At 38.3% G+C, this 14,745-nt stretch overlaps 1 protein-coding gene across 3 annotated transcripts; it reads left to right on the forward strand.

The window, feature by feature from the left end:
• The first annotated feature begins 1,159 nt into the window (after positions 1-1,159).
• On the forward strand, positions 1,160-7,800 carry adcyap1a (adenylate cyclase activating polypeptide 1a). 3 transcript variants are annotated; one of them, XM_079599407.1, is made up of 8 exons: positions 1,160-1,301; positions 1,595-1,690; positions 2,670-2,801; positions 3,038-3,142; positions 5,330-5,464; positions 5,920-6,031; positions 6,346-6,419; positions 7,354-7,760. In XM_079599407.1, exons 2-7 carry the CDS (start codon positions 1,596-1,598, stop codon positions 6,382-6,384), a joined length of 618 nt encoding a protein of 205 aa, XP_079455533.1. In that variant the 5' UTR covers positions 1,160-1,301; position 1,595; the 3' UTR covers positions 6,385-6,419; positions 7,354-7,760. The 3 variants fall into 3 exon arrangements, with proteins under 3 accessions (XP_079455533.1, XP_079455534.1, XP_079455535.1); XM_079599408.1 differs by having other exon boundaries at positions 6,346-6,415; XM_079599409.1 differs by lacking the exon at positions 6,346-6,419 and having other exon boundaries at positions 1,162-1,301; positions 7,354-7,800.
• Positions 7,801-14,745: the final 6,945 nt, after the last annotated feature.

Raw genomic sequence — 14,745 nt, forward strand, 5'->3', positions numbered from 1 at the left:
GTTTCGAGCACTTTTATAATGAATAGATGCGCTTTAATGGACTAAAGTCAAACAGCCATTCACTCCATTATCAGGCTTGAAAGAGCCAGGACATTTTTTTTATATAACTCCGATTGTATTCGTCTGAAAGAAGAATGTCATATACACCTAGGATGGCTTCAGGGTGAGTAAATCATGGGCTAATTTTCATTTTCAGGTGAACTATCCCTTTAAGTTAAGATTATTTTGCAAAACAGCCTGTAGTCATCATGAAATCTTCCCTATTGTCATTCTTCCCTATTGTGACGTATATCAAAAAACGGCTGCACAAACAACAACAAATGTAGGACGGGATTTGATTTTGTCTATGGGGAATTGATTGGGTGGTTGTGGTTTGCTATTGGCCGATATCATGTGAGTGACAGGTTGCCCCGCCCTCACGCCAGTAGAGAGAAGAGATGTCACTGCAAGAGGTTATTTTAAGGTTTTATTTTAATTAAAGACTATGAGGACACATGTATTAAAAAACAATAATAATGATGGATAAATCATTTAAAAATGACAGCAGTTTTCCATAAAAACAACAACAATAATTGTCCATTTTGACTTCATGGTGACTTTAAATCATATTTAAGCCTATTTGATTTTTAACACCTTTTGAATCATGCGTTTAATGTGCACTGAAATTAAAAATTTAATTGAAATTAAACTAAATGGAATTCAAAATTAAATGGAACGAAGCAATAAATGTTTGATTATTATTCAATTATTGCTATTTTGTTTGAAGAAATTATTTTTATGCACTACATAGCCTACAGTATGGCGTATTGAATATGCTAATTAAGAAAGATAAAACTACTAGGCTACCAAAAATATTTACTAACTGAAATCATGCAGCAAATACTTGTGTAAATATTTTCATTATAATTTCATAAAATGGGCCATAAATGAAGATCACTGTACTTTCCCCTCATCCATATGGAGAAAGGAAAAGTACAGTGATCTTTCCATCTCTCCAAAGTAAGGGAGGATGACGTCGACAAGCTCTTTAAAGTGGGGAGTGAAAGGGGTCCAGAAGAAAGGGCAGGGAGAATAAAACTCGCGATAATATAATGAGAGATGAAGACAAATTATAGCTCGTTTCAGATCCGTTCGACTGACATTATACGGAGATGGGAGGGGGGGGGATCTACGCTGTGCTCATAAGGATAACAGAGTGACGCGTAGAAAAGTTTAAAGAGCAGCCTAGGAGAGAGTCTTAGAGCGAGCTTGAGATTTTCATCTCATTCTTGGTTGCAGCCTCCACTGGACAGCAGCCGTAGGTATGTGAACCACTTCTGAAAGGAACGTGAATTTGTGGGATTCTATTGGCTATTCTGTGTGAAATAATTCAGTTTTAGATAAAAGTGGGTTGTTTTGAGCGTGCATCTGTTGGAACATTTGAAGCATCATTTAAAAAAAAAAAAAAAAAAAGCTATCAGAGACACCTGATACTGTACCAGAAGGAGAGAATGGAGAGAGAACAGTTTGGAGCTTCAAAGACTGAAAGTTTTAAAGACCTGTCTGTGTGCAGTTAGACACGATTAAGTCTATAATGTATGTCTTTATTCTACAGAATGATGACGAGCAGCAAAACGACTCTTGCCTTCCTTATCTACGGGCTCCTCGTACAATGCAACGTGTGCTCGCCTCTGAACCATCCGAACATCAGGTACGGAACATGCACATCTGTCTCAGCGAACGCGCGGAGATCATCCCGATGATCTTATGGATTTCGGGTAGTGTTGGACGGCGAAACAGGATTTAGGCTGTTGGATAAAAAAATAAACGTAGATAGCCTGAGTGTTGGACACATTTTCAACAGATCTTGTTTTGATAGCCTACTCTTAAAAATAAAGGTTCTTTATTGACAGTGTTCCATGAAGAACCTTTAACGTCCATAATCCTTTAAATGCACAACAGTTCCTTTAGCCTAGTATATAATTATTAAAATGTTCTACACAAAAATAAATGAAAGGCTCTTTGCATGGGGAACAGGCATGATTTAGAACCTTTATTTTTAAGAGTGTACCTAATAAGAAATTATTATGAACCATTTTAAACGAGTTTTATCTTGCATGTGCATTCTTTTTTCGCGTAGAATCTGACGGTTTAAAAAAAAGTGTGACGTGCTTAGAATGTATAGAATAGGCTATAGCCTACTCATTTTTTTATTTTACTGTATATTATTATAAATAATTATAAAAGACACGACTATAATCTTATGATAAATTCCTACTTATGACGGATTTCATAATAAAGCAAGAAAAATAGCATATAGCCTATTAAGCTTAAGTAATTTTTTAAATATCTCCTATATTTTGTTATTAACTGTAAAAAAAATTGCTCGATTATTTAGCACAACTTAAAATCCAACATTGTTTCAACTTTAAAAAGTATGTGTTCAAGCTTGACTTAAAATATTAAGTTTAGTTAACTTAAGTTTAGTTTGGTTAAGTTGGATATTTAAGTTATCTCAACAAATTTTAACTAATCGCAGCCACATTTTTTACAGTGTAGGCTAGTATGCATTTAAATAGCTAGGGTAGCCTACTTATTTAGAGCACTTGTAAGAATAAGTCTTGAAAGTGCAGAGTGGCCTTATACTTCACAATAATTACTTGAGAATGAAATGACTTCATGTCTTACAGAATGGAGACTGGAGGATTTGACGAGGAGGGCAAGGAATTAACGGATCTAACCTTTGACAGTGACCAGATCACTATTCGAAGCTCTCCTTCAGTCACTGAAGACGCATACACGTTTTATAGTCCCTCTAAAAGGTGATGAACTATAGTTTTCCCTAACCTGGACTCCCATTCTTTTTTCTAGGCATTCCCAAAAATTGGATAAGTTATGTTTGTTTATTACTGTGATTGTTCTAGTAGTTACAAAGTCATTCGAGGCGTTTGCTTGTTTGAGTTGTGTCGAGTTGAATTGCGAAATAGAATAGCCCAATAGAAAGTGTTTTTGAACGACCGGCCTGTATTATTTGGGAATATTGCATTTTGTCACGCAGATTGGAAAGGCATGCTGACGGGATGTTTAATAAAGCCTACAGGAAAGCGCTTGGTCACTTATCAGCGCGGAAATACCTGCATACACTGATGGAAAAACGCGTGGGGTAAGAACAGTTCCTTTAATTCTCTCCACCTATCATGCTCTCTCTAAAAATAAATATCGCTAATTTGGTTTTGGGTTAGTTGCTATGCCTAATTTATAGTTATTAGCTATGTATCCAGCTATCATTCATTAGATCTGTGGAAGAATAATGGTGCGTTCACACCGGACGCGAATAGCGCGTCAGGCGCGAGTCATTTCAATAGGCTTGTTTGAGATGAGCAAAATCTGCGCAGAACCGAGCACCGGTGATCACCGCGAGATGCATGCCGGTTAGAAATGTGTCCGACTGCGTTCCGCCTGGCTCTGATGTCATGCAGACGTATGTCAAAAATCTCTCGCGAGCGCAAGGCACACCTGTCGGATTCTGCAGTTGCGCGCAGTTGCTCTCCACCGACTGCGCGGATCAAAAGCATGATGGGAAACGACTTGCTGACGACACAGCTTAATGCTCATTGGTTTAAACAACCATGATGTAATGTTCTCTTTTAAAATGTTTGATATTAAAACTCTGATATCATGTTTTATGTGTATAAATGATCTGTGAATATTCCCAAACTCTCTGACAGTGCGATCTCTATATGGAATATGTGATTATGTAATTAAAATATATATATATATATATATATATATATATATATATATATATATATAAACACATGTATTAAAGAAAAAAAAAGATTGATAAACACGTATTTGGAATGGGATTATATAGCCTAACAAGTGATTTGGGTGTCTTGTTCATTATATTTATTTTCATATTTAAGCAACAGAACTTAAATTACATCCAGTTTATTAGCAACACTGTGCACGAGCGTGAATCCCGTGAATCCCGCGATATCCATCTTTGATCTCACAGGTGTCAGATCCACTGTGAGAAGAGAGAACTGTCCGTCTTGCCTGCACTTTTTTCACTCCTCCCCTCACTGCAGCCGCCTACTCTCGACTACACTTCAGGCGAGGCAAGGCGCATCTCAAACAAGCCTAATGTTAAGTCAATACAAAGACGCGTTACGCGCGTAAAACGCGTGTAACGCGTCTTTGCATTGACTTAACATTGAAATCACTCGCGCCTGGCGCACTATTCGCGTCCGGTGTGTGGGTGCAGTAAGAGGGCGTTCACACAGGACGCGTTCCGTTCTTACGTTAAATCCGCTCGATGAAACGCAACGGACTGCACTCTCGCGATGCGTTTTTAAACGTGGAACTAACGTTATGGAAAAGGTTTTAGTAATGTTAATGGAACGTTTGCTTAAAGTTTTATGGACTTAAATAATGTTCTCAAAACATTAGAACTAAAATTATACACTGTTTATATAACTTTTTTCCCATTAAACATTTTAGTTGGATCCTCGTGTAACATTTTTTTTTAAATGTTAGGCTACTAATGTTTCAGAATGTTCAGAGAACATTCAGAAGTAGGCCTATAGCTTACGGTCCCAAAATGTTTGTAGAATGATAAAATGGAATGTTTCCTTAAATGATTCCACAGAAAAATAAGTTCTTAGAACATATTTTGTGTTAGCTAGGATGAGAACCCTGTGTAAACAGGCCAAAATTGTCACTTTTTAAAAATTTTTTTTTATTATTCTTATATATATATATATATATATATATATATATATATATATATAAATATATATATATATATATATATATATTATAAAACGTTTGTATATAGAAAAGCATACAATACAACTTATTTACTAAATTATTATTTTTTTGCAACAAATAGATTATGATTTTTTTATTTTTTTATTTTTTTAAATTTGCACACTTAAAGGGATAGTTCACCCAAAACTGAAAATTGTGTCATCATTTACTCACCCTAAAGTTGTTCCAAACCTGTATACATTTCTTTCTTATGCTGAACACAAAAGAAGATATTTTGAAGAATGTTTTTAACTAAACCATTTGTGGGGCACCATTTAGTATGGAACAAATACTATGGAAGTCAAACTGTTTACTTAACGTCACTCTTCAAAATACCTTCCTTTGTGTTCAGCAGAAGAAAGAAGTTCATACAGGTTTGAAACAACATAAGGGTGAGTAAATGATAACAGAATTTTCAGTTTTGGGTGAACTATCCCTTTAAATCCAAACAAATGTGACTTTGTTTCCCTAAGTCAGTGTCAAGTGTTTCTGTAATATCCTGGGTTCTAGAAAGCTTTGTTCTTTTTCTCTAATTTAGAGGAAGGACCACATTAGATGACGACAATGAGCCGCTCTCAAAGCGTCACTCGGATGGGGTTTTCACGGACAGCTACAGTCGCTACCGGAAGCAAATGGCCGTAAAGAAGTATCTGGCCACGGTCCTGGGCAAAAGGTATAGACAGAGATATAGAAGCAAAGGACGGCGGCTCGCCTATTTGTAGCCTTTTTCAAATTCGTCTCTATCATGTACATGTACAGCTCTTGTAGCAAGTTAGTCATCACTAAGACTACTATGATGATCATTTGATCGCACCTGTGTCCTTTATAAACATGTATTTATGTATGAAGTAAAGACATTAAAACGAATATTTTGATAATAATATTGTTTTTCTTTTGTACTGAAGCACCTGATAATGCAACGATATGCCTTGTGGACCAGTCGTTTAGTTTGAGCAAAATAACAATTTGTTTGTTTATTAATTCATGCTTGCTTCGATTCTTTGTCTATTAAATACATCAGTCTGAATATGAGTAAATAAATAGTCTCAAAGACAATCATTACATTGAATGATACCTTCCTTCCTTTCACTCCTGAAATTAAGAAAGAAGTTTTTTTATTTACAACAGCCCTGACGACTTAGATTTGCTACAAGACATAGACTTTGATGTGCTCCCGGATGGGGATGAGATTGAGGCATTTTTGTTGGATTGGCTGAGAAAGTTTCCTCCTGAATTCCCGGTGAGTTTCTACGGCTCGGTGAGGAATGCCTCTCGTCCCTTCCACGCTCTTTTACTCACGTCAAGTTCTTCCCACTGTCATCTATGGCTAAAAATCTCACAAGCCGTTCAACACGGTTTCCTTTCTTGCACACACCTTTCAAATATTATTAATACCTTCAATTCTATATATGTATCTGAAAAAAATGAGCTCTTTCCTGTGCTTATAAACTTAAATTAAATCTGCATCTTCAAACACTCTTTTTTAAACACTGTCCAGTCCTTCCTGCTTTTCACTGAGCATGCGTTTGTTCCCTTTTGAAAATCTCACAAAAGGAATTGAAGTCCCCGTCTATGAATGTGCATAAGAATTGATTCCAGTGGTTCAGACCTTCAAAAGTCTTGGGTCGGTAAGATTTGTTTATGTTTTCGAAAGAAGTCATAATGTCTATGCTCACAAAGGCTGCATTTATGTGATGAAAAATACAGAAAATAAACAGTAATATTGTGAAATATTATTACAAATTAATATAACTTTTTTCCTATTTGAATATATTTTAACATATAATTTATTCCTGTGATGCAAAGCTGAATTTTCAGCATCCTTACTCCATTCTTTAGTGTCACATGATCCTTCAGAAATCATTCTAATTTAACGATTTGTTGCTCAAGAAACATTTATTATTATCAATATTGAAACCAGTTGTGTTGCTTCATATTTTTGAGGAATCCTTTTCCCAGGATTCTTTGATAGATAGCATTTATTTGAAATATAAACCTTTTGACATTATAAATGCCTTTACTATCACTTTTGCTGTATAAAAAAAAAAAAAAAAAACTGACCCCAAACTTTTGAAAGGTAGTGTATATATGGTATTTAAATATTTCATAGAATTTCACTCTTTTCTTTGTTCTGTTTTCTCAGTTTTCTATCTTTCTCATATTGCACTCTTCTCATATCAGTGTCAAATGTCTGTTTTTTGTCCATAAAACTGTTGGAGATATGCGTCTCTGCATCTTGAAGTTCAGAGTTACCATTTTCTGTCACATCTACTGTATGTGGTTATAAATATCAGTAATTTCACAGCTGTATGAGCTTGTTGGGTATGACATATAGAGGTATTCTGTAATGATCCCTCTATGCATGCAAGACAAAATTTTTTCCCAAAGGTCAAATGAAAGGTGCAACGTTTTGAGTTAAAACCAACTTATTCAGAATCTGCAAGTTTTGGACAACGTTATGCTTAAGCTTGTCAGTGATATGTACATGTTTGTTTGCATATGCATGTTAGTATGTGCAAACATGTGAAACCAATCTGTGTTTAATTCTGCATTCTCCTGCAGGCGTTGTGACACAGGAGACAGCTAAGCGGCTTGGGTGCCTTTGCTTCATCTTTATAATGGCCACCAATTTCAGATGGCATATAGTGGCCCTCCAAATGCTGCAATCACCTGCTCACACACCTCCTATTTCTCACACAACATAATTTGTTAAAATGCCACCTGGCCCTGCCTTTCCGTTTTTTTCCGATTGAACTTCTTTATGCATATAGTGTGTTGTAGCTATCTGTACAGCATTCATTAAACATTTTCAACCTTGAAACGCATTTTGTGTGCAGAGACTGATAGTGCCCAAAGCCTTACTTAAATGTTAAGATAAATCTCTGTCTTGTGTTGATCATTAGTACAATATAACACATGGGAGCCACACAAGGTCACCATTATATATGTAAGAAACAAAACAAAAAACAAAAAAACTGTGTTGTAAGATTTGTATGAATAAATTTTTGTAAACAATACAATTTCGTCTAATCTTTGAAACTCTTCCTAAGTTATGGGGAATGACATGTACTCAATAACACAAGTAAACACCCTTCAAACATGGGAGTGGATCATAAATACATGTACAGTAAATATGCAAGATCCCATATCTTCACAATCAAAATGTAACATGCCATCAACAAAAATTCCAGAAACTATATGATGCATCAGATAATAAAAAAAGAAATAAGCAAGAAATATTAGATTAGCAAAAATAAAGTGGTGACAGTGCCGCCCTTTATTTTGTGATGAAAATGAGTTTCATACTAATTCTGTATAATACAAAGACATATTTAATTGTTTACCACACTAAGAAGAAACTCTAAAGAACCTTGTTTTATGGTGTCATTTTTCATTATCATTTATCATTATGGATTTAGTTTTAATCAAGTATTAGTTCCCCCAAAAATGAAAATTATTTCATTAATTACTCACCTTCATTCCATTCCAAACATGTAAGACCTTCATTCATCTTCGGGACACAAATAAAGATCATAATGAAATCTGAGAGCTCTCTCCATTGACAGCCTAAGTAACTACCATTTTCAAGCCCCAGAAAGGTAGTCAAAAGATCATTAAAGTAATCCATGTGACTCCAATGGTTTAACCTGTGTTGGAGTTTAATATTTTGTTAATAAAGTGGTAAATTATGCTTTTTTTTGCGCAAACAAAGCACTTGAGTCGCTTCATAAAATTGAGGTTAGACCACTGGATTCATATGGATTACTTTTATGATGTCTTTACTACTGTACCTTTCCGGGGCTTGAAAGTGGTAGTTGTGTAGACTGTAAATGGACGGACAAGAAAGCACTCAGATTTCAAAAGATAATTTTTGTTCCAAAGATGAACAAAAGTCTTATGAGTTTGGAACGACATGAGTCGTTTATGTGTAAACTGCTTGTTATTTACGGTTATTGTGAAGCGTCCTTGAGCTTGGGAAAGGCGCTATAGCCTATAAATTAAACTTATTATTATTATTATGAGGGTGAATAATTAATGACAGATGTTTTAGGTGAACTAACCCTTTAATTATAGTAAACACACACACACATATATATATATTGTATTATAGAAACCTTTCTAATAGTGGGAGCCAAAAGTATGGCTGACAAAGAAAGGCGAAAGAGAAAGTAGACGTCTACGAATGTGTATGTATTTGTGTGTATTCTCAGGCTGTGACTGGTGTTATACAGAGACACCAGGATAAGGAGAACCTTTTAGTTCCCGTCAGAACAGATCAGAGCTAATAATCTCACATAGGACCCCTACAAAGTTGTAGCACAGCAGGCAAAAACACTGACCTTTACAATCTCTATTACATGTCCGTTTAGCTAGTTGACTGATCGCATGTAAAAAACATGCATTGTACACAATGTCAGAATTTTGTAATCTGGGTTAAACAGGATGATTAGTATTCATTTTATTTAAAAGTTCATATTTCATAATCACTGAGCAGTTGTTTGAGTGGCTGGCCAATGGAATTTATAAAAAAGTAGAACAGACAGTTCTTCAGTTTAGTGTCAGCTTTCGAAGAAAACCAAAGGTTTGCCATGAAGACAAATGGGCCAAAATCAATAGCTGTTTTTCCAATGAGCCCAAGAGAAGAGTGTGATATCACAAACTGGGTGTGGCTCTGATGAACGCTCAATACGTGACTTGATTAAAATTAATTCTCATGCATTCTCTCTCTCTCTCTCTCTTAGTGCATATACATAAGTACCTAAAATGTGGTGCTCCTATAAGCCTTCATTGTTTACATCAACCCAGGGTCATTAGAAACACAAGACTATGGCAACATTTTTGCAAAATGATTTTGCATTGCTTCTTGCACTTTCCAAGCGAAATGTCTGTTGGATGGCGCTAAAAGTAAGTTCAGTTTCATCCAAAACAAACATAGGCCATGTCCCCAATGGCGCACTTCATGTGCACTTGCGGGTGTCCCATTTGTCATTTTAGGTTTCAGAAGGGTGCTCCTGAGCATCCCCTTTGCTCCTGAGCGCGAGGCCGGTGCCGTGATTACTAATGTGCGACACCTGCGCGACGCACCGGTCTCGTATCTCTCACGGAGGAGCGGAAGCATAAAAGGAGGAGCGACGACAGTGAAGATCGAGAGAGGACCAGGCCTGGACTTATGTTGTTTTTTGTGACCGCTAGTCCGTGAGGGGCTGCTGTCTTTTACTTTCATTTAGTATTTGTTTGTTTATATTTTTTATTAAAGTATTTGAATGTTCGCCGGTTCCCGCCTCCTTCTTCCTACAACATCTAACTGCGTTACAGGGTATTTTTAGACCCATGTTGTGCATTAGAAGGGGTTTGCATAGCTTGTGCATCAAAGGGTTTATGCTTCACTAACCAGCAGAAGACACTAGCAGGGTTTAAATCCCAGTTGTGTAGGTTGGGAATGTTGTAACACTGCGTTACAACAATGTGCCCCTATTAGAACTAATGGATACATTGTATTAACTACTAGACTCTCTCAAGTCAAGTCACCTTTATTTATATAGCGCTTTTTACAACACTGATTGTATCAAAGCAGCTTAACAGTGATAACATGAAAATAATACAACAAAGTTTGTTTCGAGAAGAAAATTGTGTCATCGTTCACCTGAAGTAAGGCAGATCATTAATATTGTTGAATAACAAATGTCCCCAACTAAGCAAGCCAAAAGCCTGTCCCTGTTCCACGTTCTGTTCCTAGACCTGTTCCTGCCCCAAGGACTGTCCATGTTCCCAGACCTGTTCCTGTCCCAAGGACTATCCAAATTCCCAGACCTGTTCCTGTCCCCGTTCCAGAGTCTTGCCCCACCGAGACCGCGCGTCCAGAGTCTCGCCCCGTCGAGACCGCCCGTCCAGAGTTTCGCCGTGCCGAGACCGCCCGTCCAGAGTCTCGCCCCGCCGAGACCGCCCATCCAGAGTCTCGTCCCGCTGAGACTGGATCTTCTGTCCCCGAGCCTGAGCCGGTTCCTGAACTCCCAGCCAGCCTCCCTCTCCCATCTAACCACCTCTCAACCCTTCTTCTGCCACTGCCTGTCAGTTCCTCATACCACCTTCGGGGAGGTGGAGTCGCCATGGGTCTGCCAGCCTGCAGCTCCAGCCAGGTCGGTGGATCCCCGGTCTCCGCCTCCAACCTCTGCGACCAGGACTCTACCTCGGCCCGTCAATCCATCAGCTCAACCTTGGCTCCTTCCTCCCTCAGCTACACCGTGCCCATCAGTTCACCGTTTCGCCAGGCTCCCTCGTCCCCCCGGATCCACCTTGGTCGCTCGTCGACCTACCCTCACTTCTGGACTGCACTCCTCTGGCTACGCCTTGTCCCCCCGGCTCCTGCTCCGCCTTGGCTGCCTGTGCCACCCTGGCCACCTGCTCCGCCCTGGTCGCCTGCACAGTCTGCTCCACCCTGGTCCCTCATGCCTTCTGTCTGCCCTTCACCTGCTCTTTGTTCTCCTCCTGTGCCCCCTCCCTCCGCAGTTGGTCTAGTTACGGCGCGAGGCGTTAACTTATGTCACTGTTGTGTTCTGTTTGAGTCATGTTTTGCTTAGTCACATGTCTTCCTTTGTTCTGTTTTCCCGCCACTCATTTGCATCTACGGTTACTCTCGTTATCAGTTCAGTTTTGCCACCTTTTTAGTCATTATTGTCATTTGTATCACGTGTTCCATTTATCAGTGTTCATCTGTGTTTCTATTTAGTTCCATTCTGTTCAATCAGTCCTTGTCCGATCTCCGTCCTACTAAGAGTGTGTGAACCTTCTGCCTGTCTGTACCTGTTTGAATTATATTGATAGTAAAAGTTTGCATTGGAGCTTTTGATTCTCCCTCTTCTTCTGCCTGCACCACACCGTGACAGGGAACCGTGCAAAAATAAGTCTTTATTAATCAATAAAATGCCATAGTTTGAGTAAAAAAGAATAAAATTAGGTATTTTACTGCTACTAGTGTCCATGTCCGAAAACTGCAGTGATATGTGTATAGGTTTTTTGAGTTTTGCAAAAATGTAGCCACATAGACTGTTCTAGAATTATGTTACTTTCCTGAAAAGTGGTTGCTTATAAAATGAAGCTAACAGTACTACAGGGGTAACAACAACAGCAAATAAATAGTGGCACCCATTCCAAATCTTAAATAATAAATAAAGATGTTGCCACAAAAATGTGTGTCTTTCTGAAAATGAAAGTGCATGTGATTGACTTTAAGTGCCTTAAGGGAAAACAAGCTCTTTCTACTTCCTTTCTCCTCTTTCTACCTTCCTTCTCCCCCTCTTCAAACACTGGCTGTTCAAGTAAATAAACCAGCCTATGTAATACCCCTGAAAAGAAGTATAAAAAGATGAAAGAATAAATAAAACGATCGCTTCAGTGATGGCTTCCTTGTCGTCGTTTTTATTCTTGAATGAATATAATAAAAGGCATAGCAAATGCTCAGTACATTACATTATGCATTTCTCATCACACTAGAGACCTGTGGCATTTAAAGGGGGGGTACAATGGTGTTTCATGTATTCAGAGTTGTTTACAGTGTTAAAGAGATGGATTCGCATGCTAATAATGGCCAAAGTTTGAAAAGTTATTTTGAACGAATAACAGAGAATTTCTGTGCTGAAAATCATACTTCCGGGTTGCAACACGTTTCGGCTGTTTTTTTTCTATCGTAGATCTAATGACGTAGACCAGAGTGGAACTCCTTATATGAGCATTGCTCTCGGAAAAGCGCGTTCACGCACACGTCGACCAGAGGAGAGAAAGGCCGCGCTCATCGACACGCTACTACCGGAAATCATCATCAGCAGCGCTAAATAGGAATGGTTGATGTCAAGAATGTCTCCAAAAAAGTGTGTTTTGGGATGTGAGGGAAAGTTTACCTTGTTCAGCTTCCCAAAGAACCCAGTGTTACTGGAACAGTGGATGCAGTTTGTATTTCCGACACAGCAAAGGAGTGTGGCAAGTGCGGTTTTGTGTTCTGGTCATTTCAGTGACGACGAATGTTTTATTAAGAAGGCCAAGGTCGTCGCTGGATTTGCAAACCGGTTGCAATTAAAATCTGGCGCGGTCACAGTGATAAAACACCCCATTCATGTAAGTACAACGGTATCAGATTTATTTATTGTGCTGGAAATCCCCGCTTGACTCTATAGCTCCGCCCACGCCCAGAATCAAGGACCTCGGCTTTTTCCGGATAGAATCGGAAAGTTGTATTTTTATTTTAAAAATATGATGAAACTAAAGACTTTTTGGAGATATGAAGGACGCACTATTACTCTATAGGTACTCAAGATTAACATGAGATTGACTGAAACTAAGTATTTTACCCCCCCCTTTAAATTGATGACATAACAATGCAGCTGAGGTATTAATCATATGCTCATGTCTAAACAATGTTCACTCCATCGTGTCTGATGTATTTCCTAACATAAAGTCACATACCAGATTGATTACTAAAGAAATGCATAACTCAGTTAACAGACATACATTACCCAAATGTGCAAGCTAGATAAGAACTCATAAGCAGAAACATCATCATGAACTTATACACTCAAATAACGTCGACATAATGACCATTTATAGTGAATGGTGGGATATCAACCTAATCGCGAAACACCCATGCTAACCATGTGCTCAGGCTAAACTCATGACACACTGTTAATATAGTAAAACAAACTGCTTTGAACACACACACCATCATATTCAGTATTGCATTAAACAATGTTTATACTCAAAACCGAAGTGTTTTTAGTTACCTGAAAAGAAGTATAAACAGATGAAAAATAAAACGAGCGCTTCAGTGATGGCCTCCTTGTCGCCGTTTTCACTCTTGAATGATGATGAAGCACATCACGGGCGCGCGGGCTACCGTGCGATTACGTCATCACACTGGTATGGCAAGCGAAAATAAATAATTTAATAAATGCACATAACACTCTTCTTTTCAAACATAAATCACAAATAAGCATTTAAACAATATCAACAATATTAGAAAAATAACATTTACCAATTCTATAATGCATTTGAAAAAATGAATCAACATAAAATCCACTAGGCCTATATCACACCTACCAGAAGAGAAATATTTATTTGCACATGATAAATTGCCTCCGTCTCTTTCTTATCCTCCACTTCTTCTTTTCCCGCTCTCGTTTTCCATTATCTACTCGTTTTAATCACCAGCTTAATGAGTATTTTAATTATTTATTTCCACGGCCAGTGTGTGTTTGTGGTCTGTGCAAATGCTGCTAAGTGGGTGGATTTGTGTTGGGCTCTATGCTATAATATTGATCAATGAGGTAAATGCATAAGGTGTCACTGTCAAACTCTTCCATTTTTATTTACAAGAGTTGGCACATCCTTATGAAATATTCATATGACGGCATCCTCTCTGCACTCATCGTGCAGAGAGCACAATCTCATTTAATACCTCTTGAGCTTTAGAGCTGTGGCTCTTCAATGCTAGTGTGATCTCACTTTCCACTGAGCTTGTCCAGCAGGACCAATTAGCTATAGTTATTTCCAGCTGAAATGAACATAGTGGCAATAAACACACATTTGATTACAGGGGCAGATGAGATATGAGACCGGTGTGGCACACAGGTGATGCTCATCGATTACGCCACCGGCCTCACGGCACTCATCCTCACTCAGCTCACCACACTCTTCTTTTCACAGCTCGCACAATAATACTATGTTACAACCTCAATACACTTTTACCATTGCAATGACTGCAATGCAAAGACTGCTCGATCATCCAGGTGTGCACTACACAACATCAAGAAGATCAGGCCTTTCCTAACTGAGCATGCAACACAACTTCTCGTCCAGGCCCTGGTCATTTAGGCTTGATTACTGCAATGCTCTTCTGGCTGGCCTTCCATCATGTGCAATTAAACCTCTACAAATGATCCAGAACGCTGCAGCACGTCTAGTCTT

This window comes from Phoxinus phoxinus, assembly GCF_949152265.1.
Source record: "Phoxinus phoxinus genome assembly, chromosome: 2".
Taxonomy (NCBI): Eukaryota; Metazoa; Chordata; class Actinopteri; order Cypriniformes; family Leuciscidae; genus Phoxinus; species Phoxinus phoxinus.

Coding starts and splice junctions, on each gene's coding strand:
- adcyap1a (XM_079599407.1), top strand. CDS start 1,596: ATGATGACGAGCAGCAAAACGACTCTTGCCTTCCTTATCTACGGGCTC. Junction 1,691..2,669: donor CTGAACCATCCGAACATCAG/GTACGGAACATG, acceptor CATGTCTTACAG/AATGGAGACTGGAGGATTTG. Junction 2,802..3,037: donor TTTTATAGTCCCTCTAAAAG/GTGATGAACTAT, acceptor TTTGTCACGCAG/ATTGGAAAGGCATGCTGACG.